We start from the raw sequence: 16,308 nt of genomic DNA, 5'->3' as shown, positions 1-16,308 counted from the left end.
TAAATTCATTAGCAATTGTTCTGATTAATTTAAGGTGTAACTCATTGTTAGTTGGTCCAGTGGTGATTGACGCTTGACTTGATAGGATGACCACAATTGGATCCCCGCAATAACGATTGAGAGCTGCAACCACTTGATGCTAGAACTGATCTCTGAATCAGATTAAACAGTCTAATGAACTGAATACTAGTGGCGGAAAAAAAAAATTAAAGTCAGGGTAATCCTTCAATTTTTTGGACTGATGTTTTGGATGTTTTTTAAAAGAATTAAAAGTAAAACAAGGTTGTTGACACAAGTAGCTGACTCTACCACCGCAACTGAGGAATCTTTTTCCCTTCTGTCATCTTTAGCTCCCAAAACCCTGTGATTGAAAGAACCTACACCAACTGTTCTGATCCAAACTTACTTGTAGAGTTGTTCTTGAACCCAATGTGGATGATCCTCCGGCTACCTCTCGCGACCCAACCATTTCTATTTTGAAATTTTTTGGAATTCAAAGTCCGACGTAAAATCGTTCGGAAACTACGTCATGAGTTTACATCAAATTCGAAATGTAGGTTTCGAATTAAATTTTAAGGATAAATAAGAATTTTTGAGGGCCTGGAGAAAATCTAGAAGGCGTAAAGAGAAATTTCCTCCACCTTTTAACACGGTTGATAAACGCCTGATTTTTTTGGCTGCTATAAATTAGTATTGACAAATCATGCCAAGCCAACCAATGTCCTCATATATCTTCACAAAAAAAAAAAAATTACAAATTTCCAAATCACAATATTATTATTTTTTGTCAAAAAGAAAAAAAAAAACATTATTATTATTTGGCAGTTGAATATTAAAAGCCACCCTTTCCATACTTCCACTTGAACTTCTCTAAGTGAATATATTTATATAGCATACTAGTATTAGAAACAAACCATACCCTGAACAAAGCTAAAATTAAGGATGGTGCTCCAACTCAAGCTAGTGTTCATAACGTTGGTGTGTTGGAACATAGTAATTAATTATGATTGTGTAGTACTTGGTGATTCACAAACAAGTATAGTACTAAACAATGGATGTAGCACATATAACGCACCAAATTTACGTAGCTTCTATGCAAATATTAATGGAACATTTTTAGATTTGAGAAACCAAATTAGCAATCAAAGCAAACACTTTGCCACATCACAACAAGCCATAGGAGAGGTAATAGTATATTCTATGTTTCAATGTAGAAATTACCTCTCCAAAAATGATTGTGTTGGTTGCTTCAATATTGCTTCTACTAAAATTCGTAATTGTTCAGCTTCTAATGGTGCTAGACTCATCTATGATGGGTGTTTCCTAAGGTATGTATGTATCCATGTGAACTTCTCTCATCCATTTCATCTATCCAAGTAATAATAGTGATTTTTTTTTTTGTTACTATTAAGTAAATTTCATCATGTAATTTAAAACTTATTGCATATCATTTTTATCCTCTTAATTTTAAGGCTCGGTTCGGTTAGGTCGGATTTTGAGCTTATAGCTTATAAGTTCATATGACCAAAAAAGATCTGTTTGGTAAATATTTTTTAAAAAAAGTTTATAGCTTATGAGCTTATAACTTATAGCTTATCATTTTTTCTTCCAAGTTTATCCTACAATCTTACTTGAAAAAAATTAAATATTAATTAAACATATTTTTTTATGTCATTTCATACTTATAGGTTAGTTCAACCGCTAATTTTACCAAACACTACAAATTCAATCCGCTAGCTTATTCGCTATAAGCTAAAAGTTAATTTAAAAGCTATTCACTATAAGCAAACTTATCGACTATTTTTACCAAAAGGAGCATAAATATTGAATATCATTTTTCTTTCATTTTTAATGTTAAACATCTGAAGAATGGCAAGCGTTTAAATTTTTAAAATAGTCATTTGTGAATATCATTATTAATAAAAGTTTCTCCATTTTTTCTCCCAAAAAAAGAAGTTTCTCCATTTTTTTATAAAATTAACTGAATAAATTTAAGTATTAATTAAAATTATATCATGTTTTTACGATTAACCTCGTTATACACATGATAGACTGGAGTTCTCCATCCAGAGCATTGGAGGAGACATTTGAAGTTGAATCCAAATTAATCATATAAACAACGATAAGATAATCCATTTAAAATTATTATTGATATTTTTGATATTCAACTGACTCGACATATTTATTCCAATACAAAGGGTCCAGGGTATGATCCAAGTCTATTATAGAAGCCACTAATGAACTTACCATGCGAAACTTATCAAACTTCCACATGTAGAATTTCCTGTAGACTTTTTTATATGACCCATCAATATTAACCTTATAGTGGTCTTATGGTGGAGATATCCAAGAAACATCAGTATAGAAGTGTGTTTATATAATGACAAAATGCTGTCATCCAGAATGGTCGTAAAATAATCACGAGTGCCACAATTAATAATGTTTTTTCCTTTTCCAATAATTTTTTTTAAAATATAATTTGCATGTCTATATATATAATATTTTAACTCAATTAATATATTCAAATATTTAATTATCATCAAATTGATAACTGTTTATTTTTACACACTATTTTGAACGTGTTCCGTTCATGAAAGGATTTGAAGAAGTATGCACTTAGTTAGATATATAGTATATAGGTCTAAGTCCGAATATAAGTGAATATATAGAGTGTGATGATCTCGTAGAGTTGGGGATGAACTTATATATAGGCCTATGAATAATGGCCATGGGCGTGGATGTGTATGTGATGACAGTCAATTATATGATGTTTTTAGTAGTAATTTAGGGTTGTTTTAATAGCAACTGAAGTCCAAAAGCAAGCAAATACCTGGAAAAGTGAAGTTACTTGGCCCAGAAGCAAGAAAAGTGGAAAAGACAGCAAAAAAGGGCAAAAACGTAATAAACAGCGCAATCCATCGTACTTACGATGAGATCCAGTGTGGCGCGATGAGAAGGCGGTTTAAATTGAAGAAAATCTGCAACAAATCTTTCCTATCGTACCACGATGACTTATCATCGTGGCACGATGAAAGGCAGTTGAAGAAAGCAGAAAATCTGGAAAAGATCTTCCATCGTACCACGATATGATCCATCGTGGCCATGATGAGGCAAAATTACACACCATCGTGGCCACGATGGGTGCGATGGACGCGCAGAAAAAGCCCAAAACAAGCTGAAAAACTATAAATAGAGCATTCATCCTTCACTATTATTCATTCAGAAATATTGGAGCATATTCAATATTCACTCTAGAGTTATGAGAACTTTAAGGATGAGGCAAGGAGGGCCAAAGAACTCCAAAACCAATAAGGTTCTTTTCTTTATTGTCTTTGTAATTTATTTTTCCTAGGTTAGGTGGACTCGATGAACTCCCTTACGAATACATGGTTTTGTATAATTTGGGTTTAAATTCAATTGTTCCTATTGAAACTCTTTTATTGTCCGGTTTTTATTCTTTATTTTAATACTGATCACATTAGAATAAACTCTAAGAAAATTAGTGGATATCGGATAGGAAACGAAGCTAATTGTCCAGATCGAAGGACGGAACGCTAGAGCTTATATGAGACCATTAAATTCAGTATACGCGGTTTTAGTGTAGGATTAAAGCTAAGTCAAGAACGATAAATTCTACCTGAAGTTAGAGTTAGGACTAGTTTATGCACACATAACAGCTTGCGACACCATTGAGCCGTAAGGGTAAGGATACCTAAGTTTAAACGAAAAAGTGGAACCGACTGGGGCGAGGATACATATAAGCAGAGTAAAGACAACCTAAACTAGGCTCTAACCAGTTCGTAATAGAAATAGGGAACGAGTGCTTCCGAACCTATTTTATAAGACTAATCCTGATAGAGGGGAACAAGGGAAATTAACCACCAAGCAGGAGTAAGGGAGGGATTTGAAAACACTTAACCACCCCGCGTGGACACACACACACCACTTTATTTTTATCTGTCATTTACTTTCCTGCCATTTATTTTTATCACCACAACTATCTCTAAACAACAAAGCGGATGCAAAACTATCTAAATTCATATGCGAAACTAGTAATTTTGGCATAATCCCTGTGGAGAACGATAACTTATCACCTTATTACTTGGTTGCGATTCTGTGCACTTGCAGATCCACCATCAGTATGCAATAGTTCCCCCTTTTGAGGCGTATATCCCGCATGGGCTATAATTTCGGCCCTCACCCCTTAGGATTTGACGGAGCACATCCTATCCCCTCAAGTATTCCAGGGAAGATAGCTTCTCTTTAGGCCCTCCGTGTTTCTTTTTTCCCCTTGCATTTTCTTGTTTGACCTTCAATAAAAACTTCGGTTTCTGTTTACCGAATTTTTTTTTGCCTTGAAAGAAAAAATTGGTTTCTATTTCCTGAATTTAAAATAGAAAAACTTCAGTTTCTGCGTTTCAAATTTATTTTCAAGGGCAAAATTGAAAATTCAAGGGGATAAAAGAAACACGGGCCTAAAGAGAAGCTATTTCCAAGGAAAATATCTTAGTTGAGCCTTTTATCTTAATGGGCCTTCTTTCATTAAGGGCGGACAACCAATTTAGGCGTGTATTTTACGGATACCGGAACTTGTATCGTTCTCGTATCGTACGTACTATTTCGTATCATTTTTATTCGGTTGGTTAGCGGTGATGAATACCGCAAAAAATGTGTCGGCTATGGAAAAATAGACAAAAAAAGAAGGTTAATCCTAAAAGCATAATGATAGTAATTCACTAAAAATATATATTTTTAAAATTTTGCCGTATTTCGTACCGTACCGAGTATGGGCATCGTACCTATATGCACATAGCCTACAAGTTATGAATAAAAAATTGATTTTTTATTTTTTTTTTGAATGGTGGAGATTTTACACGATGAAAATGTGACACGAGAGAATCTATTTTCCAAAAAATAGCTTATGCACATTATTTTTAACATAATTCCATATATCTTGGAGTGAGTATGAGTGGGCTAATGTGCATGACTTAATTTTGTATTTGACTTAGATGTTGAATAACACTTTCAAAATGTGACAATTATTAAGGTACGAGAGTGAAAGATTCTACGACCAAACAACTCAACCTGGAAGTGGTATATCATGTGGGAACAAGACATCAAAAGAAGGCACTGCATTTGAAACAATTGGACAAAAAGTACTAATGGATCTTCAATTAGCAACACCAAAAATTAAAGGGTTTTTTGCAGCTACTAAGACACAAGTGACTCCTAGTAGTAACAGTTCAATTTATGCCATTGCACAATGTGTTGAAACTGCCACAGAAAGTAGTTGTTTAAATTGCATGACAGGTGGATACAACAACTTGCAAACTTGTCTTCCTAACACAGATGGTAGAGCTTATGATGCAGGGTGTTTTATGAGATACTCAGAGACGCCCTTTTTTGCTGATAATCAGACTATTGATATCACAACCTATTTAAATAAAGGTACAATTATAATGTATAGTTTCCTTTTCAGTGATTTCAGATTAGTGCATAATGCATACATGTTAAGAAGTTAGGCTTAAAACTCAATTCTAAGATGCTATCAGAGCCTCCTCCACGACCGTTGGGCTGCCTACTATCAGGTTTCTAGACGGGTCATCCACCATTTATATCCACGCCCCAAACCCAACAGTGCTGGGAGTTGAGGTTTGCACTACCCTTATAAAGACTATCTATGTCATATCTCTAGCTATTGTGGGACTTCAAACACACACCCTCACGTCCAGAACTGAACAAGACGATCTAGGATAGGCTCTGATACAATATTAGAATTTGGGAGACCTATACTCAGCCACAAAAGCTAACTTGAGAGTTGAAGTTTGCACTACCCTTATAAAGGCTATCTATGTCATATCTCTAGCTATTGTGGGACTTCTAACACAAATTAAATCGATGTATACTTAAATAATACCAATTTTTATTATGAACTGATGTAAACTCTTGTTTCATGATATGAAGGAGGTTCAAGCAACAAATGGGCCATTATAGGTGGTGTTGTTGGAGGTGTAGGACTTCTGGTGATCATTCTTGCAATTTTAGTTTGGCGCCGATACAGAAAACCCAAGAGGACTCCTAGAGGTGTATTTTTATTAATTTGACAAATATGATTTTCAATAGACTTAACCTATGTTTGGTATCACGGTGGAAACAATGATCCATCGTAATTTCACAGAAGCTACTACTAAAGACGGGCTTAGTTGGAATACCCTTTTATTTTCCAAAGATATTTAAACTCATGTGTTCCTTGGCAGGTAACATATTGGGAGCAACTGAGTTGAAAGGTCCAGTTAACTACAAGTATAGTGATTTGAAAGCTGCAACAAAAAACTTTAGTGATGAAAACAAATTAGGAGAAGGAGGCTTTGGTGATGTATACAAGGTAATGTAAAGTCTTTTTCATAATTTCAATGGAGAGCTTGTTCTAAGACTCACTTTGACAGTATTTTCAATCATGCTATTGAATAGGGTACTCTGAAAAATGGAAATGTTGTAGCAGTGAAGAAACTAGTTTTGGGCAAATCAAGCAAAATAGACAATGATTTTGAAAGTGAAGTAAAGCTTATAAGCAATGTTCATCATAGGAATCTTGTTAGACTTCTTGGTTGTTGCAGTAAAAATCAAGAGAGAATTCTTGTCTATGAATACATGGCAAACAGCAGCCTAGACAAATTCTTATTTGGTAGTAACTCACTTCAATTCAACTACTAATACAATCATTTGATTTGTTGAATCTCTCTTTTCAATAATCTTAATTAAGTATATGAATTTGTTAATTAAATAGGTGACAAACAAGGTTCCCTCAATTGGAAACAAAGGTGTGATATAATTTTTGGCACAGCAAAGGGATTGGCTTATCTACATGAGGAATTCCACATTTCCATTATACATAGAGATATAAAGACTAGCAATATCCTCCTTGATGATAATCTTCACCCTAAAATTGCTGATTTTGGATTGGCGCGGCTTTTGCCAGGAGATCGTTCTCATTTAAGCACGGGATTTGCAGGAACATTGTAAGGCAAAACAATTTCATTCACCTAGCCTAAGCCTCATGCTATATATAAGTCTTCTTTTGTTGATCTTGAAATGTATAATATGCACTTGTCAGGGGATACACAGCACCAGAGTATGCAATCCATGGTCAATTATCAGAAAAGGCTGATACCTACAGCTATGGTATTGTAGTCCTTGAAATCATAAGCGGTCAGAAGAGTACCGAACTAAAGGCCGATGATGATGGTGAATACCTTCTTCAAAAGGTAAGCAATTTCTCACGAGTCATAAAATGAATACCTTAAGTCATTTTTAAAAAATACATGGCAAAAGCACACGAATGAAATAACCGTCATAAAAGTAGTTAATGCTGGTTTATCTCTTAAAAATACCCTTATCATTCACTAAATTTTTTGTTAAAATAAAAGACATGTATATAAAGGAAAATTAGTAATTAATCCACTTTGAAATTGTATTTGGTTACTTACATTAAGGGCAAAAGAGCTCAAAGTGTCGCTTATAAAATGGGCTGGAGGGATTATCTTCTAATATATTACTGTATGTCTTTGATTTTCACTTAACAGACATGGAAACTGCATGAGAGAGGCGTGCACTTGGAGCTTGTGGACAAGGTCTTAGACCCTAATGACTATGATGGAGAAGAAGTGAAGAAAGTGATAGAGATTGCTTTAATGTGTACTCAAGCATCAGCTGGAATGAGACCAACAATGTCTGAAGTAGTAGCCCTACTCCAAACCAAGAGCTTAGTGGAACACCTGCAACCAACTATGCCGGTGTTTGTAGAAACGAATCTTAGGACTCGAGAAGGCCACTCTACCTCAACTGGGGGATCTTCTACATCTAATGCTACTGCATCCATCTCTGTTCTATCGGCTCGATGATCATATGGAGCAGTAATAAAATATACCAGATGCCGGTTACTCCTCATTATTTCCAAATGTTCATCAATTATACAAGTACAAAAGTATAATGTGAAATAGTGACTGGTGTGGTGTTTGATTTCAACAATAGAATTAAGAAATAGTATTAGACAAGAACAGATAAAAAGTTGCAGCTATGTTTGTTATGTTTATGTTTCTGTAGTTTATTAGTTTTGTTCATTGTGAATTTGTTGTAAGCTAGTTAGTTTGTTACAAAGGGGTTTTCCTTATTTGTTTTTCTTGTACTATAAATACACAATGTATCTCTTCATTAAGAGAAAGAAAAATTCCATGGCCAAAAAAGACACTTTGCTCAAAGAAATGAAAGCCTTCAAATACAATATGGTGATACTACAGTACACATTCACTTTTTTTAAACACTTTGATACTGAAAACATGGGGTGATTTGTATTCATTATTATATTATTACAAAGAACTACTAGAATCTAGAAAGATACCTGAATACCAAGTAATGCCATCAACTGAGTAATGAACTCAGGGTGCCCTAGCCATGCAGCTCCGGTCACCAAATTTCGATCAGTGAAGCAGCGGCTTATGGGGTCAGGCTCCAGCCATGTTGCTCCTGACAAAACCACATTAAGCTTCACAGCCGGATAAGCAGTGCATTTCCTTCCCTGTTACAAGAAAAATGTACTAGATTTTAAGGTTCCATATCACTAAATGAAATAGGAGAAACGATCGAATTTTTTTTTCCTAAACAAAATATTAAATGATTCTCAATACGTCATTTTCTACGCACTCTCACCAATGAATGATGTGTAAAAAAGTAAAATTAACAGACAAGAGAGGCTATCAATAATTTAGTAAATGAGGGATACACCCATGGCCGAAGATTTGATCGATTCATTTCATTAAAGATGAATAATGAGAACTCAACCAAAAGAAGAATTTATAAAGTACAATCAAAATGTAACTTGTGTATAGGAATTACTTAATCTCAATATGTACTTTGTTCAGCACTTCAGCACATACATAGTAACATAGACCAAGACTCAAAAGTCATAAACATTATATCTTCCTAAAAACACTGATGAAAACTGAAAGAATGAGTGTCTAAAGCATCAAGAAATTTACATGACATTATGGCAGTTCAGACCAGAAGTGCAATCTATAACAACACTATTACACTATGTCTACATGAGTTATTTATGAAATGACTGTATCCGTGTTAATGATAACCTCGTACTTGGTCAGCCTTGCTAGTTAGAATACTGTAAACCAACAATCCATAAGAAATATGAATGGAAACAGGCGTAGATTGAGAAAGAGTTCAAGAATATTAATAGATACTCAATTCAAATGCTGGTTAACAACATACGTGAAATAACAAAGAAAAAATTGTATCTCTAACGCAGTAATAATACCTTGAGAACACCAGCAGCAGCTAAAATCTGTTGACCATGACAGATTGATGCAACTGGCTTATTGCTTTCCATGAAATGCTTCACCCAGGAAATAACAGACTCATTCAATGCCAAGTACTCAGGTGATCGGCCTCCAGGGATGACAAGAGCATCGTAGCCTGAAGCATCAACATCATCAAAGGTTGAAGTTAAAGTAAAATTGTGCCCTGGCTTCTCACTGTAAGTTTGATCTCCTTCAAAATCATGAATAGCAGTTGGGCAAGTGTCGCCAGCCTTCTTTGAGGGGCAAACTGCATCAACATGGCATCCTAAAGCCTGAAGAGACTGAAAAGGAACTTTGACCTCATAATCTTCCATGTAATCCTGTGATTAAAATTTAAAACACATATCACCAAGCAGCATAGCAAGTTTAATAAGGAAATTCTAAAACAATAAGTAAAGTTAGCAGTATCTCAGTCCGTGATTTTTTTTAACTACGGGAAATAAGAAAAACATTTGAGCATACCCCACAAATAAAGAGGATTTTCTTATCAGAAACACTTATTTTGCCTCCTAATGCCTTGACAAAATGGCGAAGAACTTCAGGGTTCCCTTCATAAGTAGGTGCAGTAATGAAATTACCATCCACCACAGTTGTTGCCAAGGAGTCAGGTTCAACCCAATGAGCGCCAGCAGCAACCAATACTGGTTTGACAGGAGAAAAAGCTGTGCACGCACGACCTTCAAGTACACCAGCAGCTGCTAGAAGCATCTGTGAATGACAAAGGCAAACAATTCCTTTACCAGAATTGGCAAACTTAGCCACTAGCTCCACAACAGCAGGAATGTGAGCAAGATACTCAGGCGCCCTTCCTCCCGGCAACCACAACCCATCATAGTTTTTATCATCAATTTCATCAAAAGTTGCATTGAGTGTAAAATTGTGACCAACTATCTCAGTATAAGTCTGAAACCACCAAAAAAATTCATTATTCAAGATTAAAATTTTACCATACAATACATATCACAAAATCTCACCAAGACTATGTTTGGAAATTAGAACTAAATTATAGTTATGGGAATTGATTGGACATTTCTAGATGAGCATTTTTAGTGTATTTTTCCCCTAAAATTATAAAATTAGGTCTGACTTGATGTTGAAAATTGGCAAACAATGTAACTAATTAGCAAATCAATTCAAACAGTCATGCATAGAAATGATGTGTCTCATAAGTCTATGGATGTAGTTTTTCAGATGATTGGTTTTGTCATCCAGAAAATTCATGTGTAATTATCTTGAATATATATATATATATATATATATATATATGATTTGCAATGAATATATTGAGTTGTATCTAATGATGAATCAAGTTAAACAGCACTAATTACATATTTTAATGATGCCAAGCATTATATAATGATGCAAGCAAAGAAAACACAGGAAAAGAATGAAGGGAGACCTGGAAGCCGGAGAGAAATTGGGCGGCGGTGCGGCAGACATCACCAGATTTTTTTCCGGGACAAACAGCATCGACGGTGATACCAAATGCTTGCAATGCCTGAAAAGGAACCATAGCCTGCAACAGAAAAAAAAAAAAAGAGAAGTGAATTGAGTGAGAGTGTGAGTCAAGAAGGTGAAATGAAGCTTGCTTACTTCATAGTCTTCCATGAAGTCACCACAAAGGAGAAGAACCCTTTTGGGAGCCATGGCTGATAGAGCAATGCTATGCTACTGATGTTAGGATGTGTAGACTACTCAGAGCTTGGAATGATGGTAGAAGAAGAACGAAGAGATCTGTTCAAATTTACAAGAGTTTGACCAAAGTTTTTTTTTTTTTTTTGACCAAAGTAAACTTCATTTTTTTTAAAATATTAATGCATCTAACCTATAATATAGGTTATATACATTAGTTATGTAATGAATTTTAAAGGTAAATTTTTGCTTATACTACTCTATCTTTAATTATAAGCAAAAGTTCACTGTTCAAGATCAGTTACATCAATTATTTAATAAATTTTTGCTTATAATTGTCTTAAAATAAAGGGTGGAATGAGTGTATGAGGCCGGAGGCAGTATATATGTTTAATTTAAACCGATAAATTAACAATTATTGATTTTTTGTATTGTAGAAAATATCATTTCATAAGGAAAAAAAATTATTGTTTTTTAAAGTAATAAATTAATTTTTATATTTTATCTTAAAGAAATTCAATATTTACCATTATGAGTAATAATGAAAATTTAAATTTTCTTTCAATGATACTTTTGATAAATAATATTTAGTTATTATAATTTTTAAATGATAGAAAACTTTTTTTATTATAAAAAAAATTAATAATAGTTGTTTTCAAAAACAAAATTCCACTTAGCTATTAATTTATAAAACAACTACTTTTTTTGGTCAAGAAAAAACAACTAATTTTTTAGACTAAAAACGACATTCATTCAATTTGTAGAATTCATAGAACAATACAAATTCAAAATCACTATGAACTAAAAAAAGATAAATCTATAAATAAACTTACAACACTCACGTTAACAACATATATAAAACAACAAAATGCCTACAAATATAGTAAAACTTACAAATATAACGAAATGAAAATGTCCGAAATATTCATGTCTTTGGATCAATTATGTATATGTTTGTGTAGTTTATTAATATGTTTGTTATGATTTTTTTTTTTTTTTGGTTGATAGACGAAATGGCAAAGTGGAGTGGCCGAGGTTCGAACCTCGATCCTGACGTCCGACACTAGCAATTTGTTGTAAGCTAGTTAGTTTTGTACAAGGAATGCCCCCGACGAATCGTTCGAAAGAATCTGAGTTTGATTTCTGGTCGGAACAATTCTTATCCAAAGGGTTAATATAAAAAAAAATATAAAAAATACAAGTCCTTAGGATGAATAATTCCTCAGCCAAGAGACACTTTGCTCAAAAGAGCCAAAAGAGACTTGCATGTCTATCACATAACAAGTCCTTCAAATACAATAAGGTAACAATACACATCCACTTATTTTGAACCCTTCAATAATAGACACATGTGGTGATTTTTATTCATTATTATATTACAAAAGGCTACTAGAAAGATACTTGAATACCAAGTAGTGCCATCAACTGAGAAATGAACTCAGGGTGCCCTGGCCATGCAGCTCCTGTAACCAAATTTCCATCAGTGAAGCAGCGGCTTATGGGGTCAGGCTCCAACCATGTTGCTCCTGACAAAACCACATTAAGCTTCACAGCCGGATAAGCAGTGCATTTCCTTCCCTGTTACAAGAAAAATGTACTAGACTTTAAGGTTATGTATCAATAGTTAATAGATGAAATAAGTGGAATGATCGAAATATTTTTTTTGCTTAATTATGTATTATCATTCTTTCCTTTCCTTAATGGGAAATCCTCAAGTATATTTAAGATACTAGGATTACAATTTACAACACAAGTATCCAAGCAAGAAAACAAGGTGTATGAAAAGCCGAAGACTACATGTGAGGAAAAACTAAGAGTAAATATGATTCACAGAAGTCATGTTAGCATTTCATGATTACAATATATCACATAGCTGTGATTCTCAATCCATGCATGCTGTGTGTCTCTCTACCAACATGTCACAGAAGAACAAGCAACTCTAGAATGAAGATGTGGACAGAAGAAAGGATGACAGATTCACGAGCAACTTGTCCACTAAGTATAACAGTAATTGTGGCAAAGAAGGACACAAGAACAACTTGTACAAGAATTGCTTAATTAATTTGTTCAGCACACACAAAGACCAGACTCAAAAGTCATAAACATTATATCTTCCCAAAAGAGGATGGAAACTAAGGGCGTGCGCCTAAAGCATCAAGAAAGTAATGACATTATGACAGTTTAGACCAGAAGTATAAATCTATAACAACACTAACACACTGCATGAGTTATTTAAGGAAAAATTATTGCATTTGTATCCCTGTCAGTTATAACTTCATACTTGTTCAGCCTTGCTAGTTACAACATTGTAACCCAACGATCCAAAAGAAAAGGTGTAGATTGAACAAGAGTTCAAGAATATTAATAGCTACTCAATTCAAATGCTGGTTAATAACTAGCGTGAAATAACAAAAACGGTGTCTCTAATGAGTTTGCAGTAATGATACCTTGAGAACACCAGCGGCAGCTAAAATCTGTTGACCGTGACAGATTGATGCAACTGGCTTATTGCTTTCCATGAAATGCTTCACCAAGGAAATAACAGACTCATTCAATGACAAGTACTCGGGTGATCGGCCTCCAGGGATGACAAGAGCATCATAGCCTGAAGCATTGACATCATCAAAGTTCGCAGTTAAAGCAAAATTGTGTCCTGGCTTCTCACTGTAAGTTTGATCTCCTTCAAAATCATGAACAGCAGTTGGGCAAGTGTCACCGGCCTTCTTTGAGGGGCAAACTGCATCAACGTGGCATCCTAAAGCCTGAAGAGACTGAAAAGGAACCTTGACCTCATAATCTTCCATGTAATCCTGTGATTAAAAATTGTCAAAACACGTCTCATCAACCAGCATAGCAATAAAGGTAAAATTATTTACGAAAGAACATAAAAACAAAAGAAATTATTGCTTACACTAGGTGCATGACATTCCTCATTTACTATAATATTGAAGTATGAATTATCCGTAGGCCACTGGGCCGCGATTGTCTCCCACTTAATTATTTTAATGTAACTAATAATTGTTGAAGTGTATACAAAATGCCAAGTATAGTTTCCCACTCTAACTATTTTAAAGCTATTAAATGTTAGTTATGAAGCATTGACACGTAGACGACGGTAATATTTGAGAAAATAGGAGCGATTTCATAAGTGTCAGTATCGTATCAGACACTCACACTCACATGTGTCGGATACACCTTCAATCTTAAGTGTCAGTGCTACGTAGATGTTAGTGTAGAGATAGTAGCAACTAGCAAGTAACCTACATAAATTAAGTGGTATAATGGCATTACTTGAAGGTATAGTATAGTGCGAGAAGATAATTTTACAGCAAGTTTAAAAGGAAACAAAAAGCCCTGGTACTTATATTAGTAAATAACCATAAACTCTATGCCTGAAAATTTAATTTCTACAACTAGTCATATCAAAAGAAGTTAAGTGAGCAATATCCTAGCCCGTGATTTTCAACTACAAGAAACAAGAAAAACATTTGAACGTACCCCACAAATAAAGAGGATTTTCTTATCAGAACCACTTATTTTGCCTCCTAATGCCTTGACAAAATGGCGAAGAAGTTCAGGGTGCCCTTCATAAGTAGGTGCGGTAATGAGATTACCATCCACCACAGTTGTTGACATGGTGTCAGGTTCAACCCAATGAGCGCCAGCAGCAATCAATACTGGTTTGACAGGAGGATAAGCTGTGCACGTACGACCTTCAACTACACCAGCAGCTGCCAGAATCAAATGTCCATGACAAATGCAAGCAATTTCTTTTCCAGATTTGACAAACTTAGCAACTAGCTCCACAACACTAGGAATGTGTGCAAGATACTCCGGCGCCCTTCCTCCCGGTAACCACAACCCATCATAGCTTGTATGATCAATTTCATCAAAAGTTGCATTGAGTGCAAAATTGTGACCAACTGTCTCGGTATAAGTCTGAAACCAATAAAAATCTCATTATTCAAGATTAAAACTTTACCATTACCATGTCCCCGTGAATTTTACTCAATTGGTAGGGACATGGACATCACATTTTATATGCAGAGTCGGGGTTCGAACCCCGAACACTCCACTTATTCTAGTCACCAGACTACTTGACAAAAAAAAAATTACCATTACCCATACAATCCATATCACAAAATTTAACCAAAACTATATTTGGAAATTAGAACTAAACTACAGTTATGAGAATTGATTGGACATTTCAAGATGAGATTTTTTTTATTAGTTTTTCCCTAAATTTATAAAATTAGGGAAAATTGAAATCTTTTGACTTCATTCATCCATGAAAAATTTTCAAACAGATAACTAATTAGAAAATCATTATGAAGAAGTAAATGCAGAAAAAAAAAATGAAGGGAGACCTGGCCACCGGAAAGGATATGGACGGCGGTGCGGCAGACGTCACCGGACTTTTTTCCAGGACAAACAGCATCGACAGAAACACCAAAGGCTTGTAATGCCTGAAAAGGAACCATACCCTGCAACAGAAAAAGTGAGAAGTGAATTGAATGATGAAGTGAACTAGTGGAGTGAGAAGTGATGTGAAGCTTGCTTACTTCATAGTCTTCCATGAAGTCACCGCAGAGGAGAAGAACCCTTTTGGGAGCCATGGCTGATATTGCAATGCTGATGAGTCTAGAATATTATACTTGTAAAAGAGTTTGAAGTGATGATGGTAGAACGGAAATAACAAAAATGATTATAAGGCTCTTTTGGTAAAATAAGTGTCTAACTATAGCTGTGACGCTGAACTTGGTAAGATGACCGCGGTTAGATCCCCAACAACTGCGTTCGGAGGGGGCTGGAACTACTTGATGCCAGAACTGACCCCCGAACCAGATTAAACTGGTGGTGAAAAGCCAAAAAAAATAATAACTGTCTAATTTATAATAAATAAGTTTAGTTGATCGAATTTGTAGTGTTTCGCGGTTGAGTTAATTTATATATATCAAATAAAATAAAAAATAGTTAAGATAACCGGTTGGACTAGTAGAAAAAAGTATAAGCCAAAATTTTTTTTTTGAAACAAACACAATCAACTTAATTCATTAATTATAATACGTTCAATACAATGAGGGACATAATAATCAAATAAAGTGCGACAAGGTCAAGAAAAGGCCGCCCTAGCTAAGGTATGGGCCGCCATATTCGCTTGACGCTTTATGAACTTGATCTCAAAGATCAGATTACACTGTAACAATAAATTAATTGACAAAATAATAGAACTCAATTCTGATACTCCTCTATGGCTAGCTTGTATAGCATCCACTACAATTTTGGAATCACTTTCAAAGATAATGTT

At 34.7% G+C, this 16,308-nt stretch overlaps 3 protein-coding genes across 3 annotated transcripts; 1 reads left to right on the top strand and 2 right to left on the bottom strand.

Moving 5' to 3' along the window:
* Positions 1 to 862: 862 nt before the first annotated feature.
* LOC123916716 (cold-responsive protein kinase 1-like) lies at positions 863 to 8,243 on the top strand. Its single transcript, XM_045968231.1, has 8 exons — positions 863 to 1,328; positions 5,048 to 5,448; positions 5,965 to 6,084; positions 6,258 to 6,385; positions 6,472 to 6,685; positions 6,788 to 7,019; positions 7,115 to 7,265; positions 7,584 to 8,243. Exons 1-8 carry the CDS (start codon positions 943 to 945, stop codon positions 7,899 to 7,901), a joined length of 1,950 nt encoding a protein of 649 aa, XP_045824187.1. The 5' UTR covers positions 863 to 942; the 3' UTR covers positions 7,902 to 8,243.
* On the bottom strand, positions 8,233 to 11,136 carry LOC123916717 (protein DJ-1 homolog D-like). Its single transcript, XM_045968232.1, has 5 exons — positions 10,962 to 11,136; positions 10,768 to 10,884; positions 9,831 to 10,271; positions 9,326 to 9,688; positions 8,233 to 8,575 (listed from the first exon to the last, which is right to left on the bottom strand). Exons 1-5 carry the CDS (start codon positions 11,013 to 11,015, stop codon positions 8,387 to 8,389), a joined length of 1,164 nt encoding a protein of 387 aa, XP_045824188.1. The 5' UTR covers positions 11,016 to 11,136; the 3' UTR covers positions 8,233 to 8,386.
* Positions 11,137 to 12,187: 1,051 nt separating this feature from the next.
* On the bottom strand, positions 12,188 to 15,723 carry LOC123915798 (protein DJ-1 homolog D-like). Its single transcript, XM_045967040.1, has 5 exons — positions 15,563 to 15,723; positions 15,368 to 15,484; positions 14,499 to 14,939; positions 13,448 to 13,810; positions 12,188 to 12,578 (listed from the first exon to the last, which is right to left on the bottom strand). Exons 1-5 carry the CDS (start codon positions 15,614 to 15,616, stop codon positions 12,390 to 12,392), a joined length of 1,164 nt encoding a protein of 387 aa, XP_045822996.1. The 5' UTR covers positions 15,617 to 15,723; the 3' UTR covers positions 12,188 to 12,389.
* Positions 15,724 to 16,308: the final 585 nt, after the last annotated feature.

This window comes from Trifolium pratense, linkage group LG3, assembly GCF_020283565.1.
Source record: "Trifolium pratense cultivar HEN17-A07 linkage group LG3, ARS_RC_1.1, whole genome shotgun sequence".
Classification (NCBI taxonomy): Eukaryota; Viridiplantae; Streptophyta; class Magnoliopsida; order Fabales; family Fabaceae; genus Trifolium; species Trifolium pratense.
The sequence above is the reverse complement of the archived record's forward strand: the minus strand, read 5'-3'. Positions and strand labels throughout refer to the sequence as shown.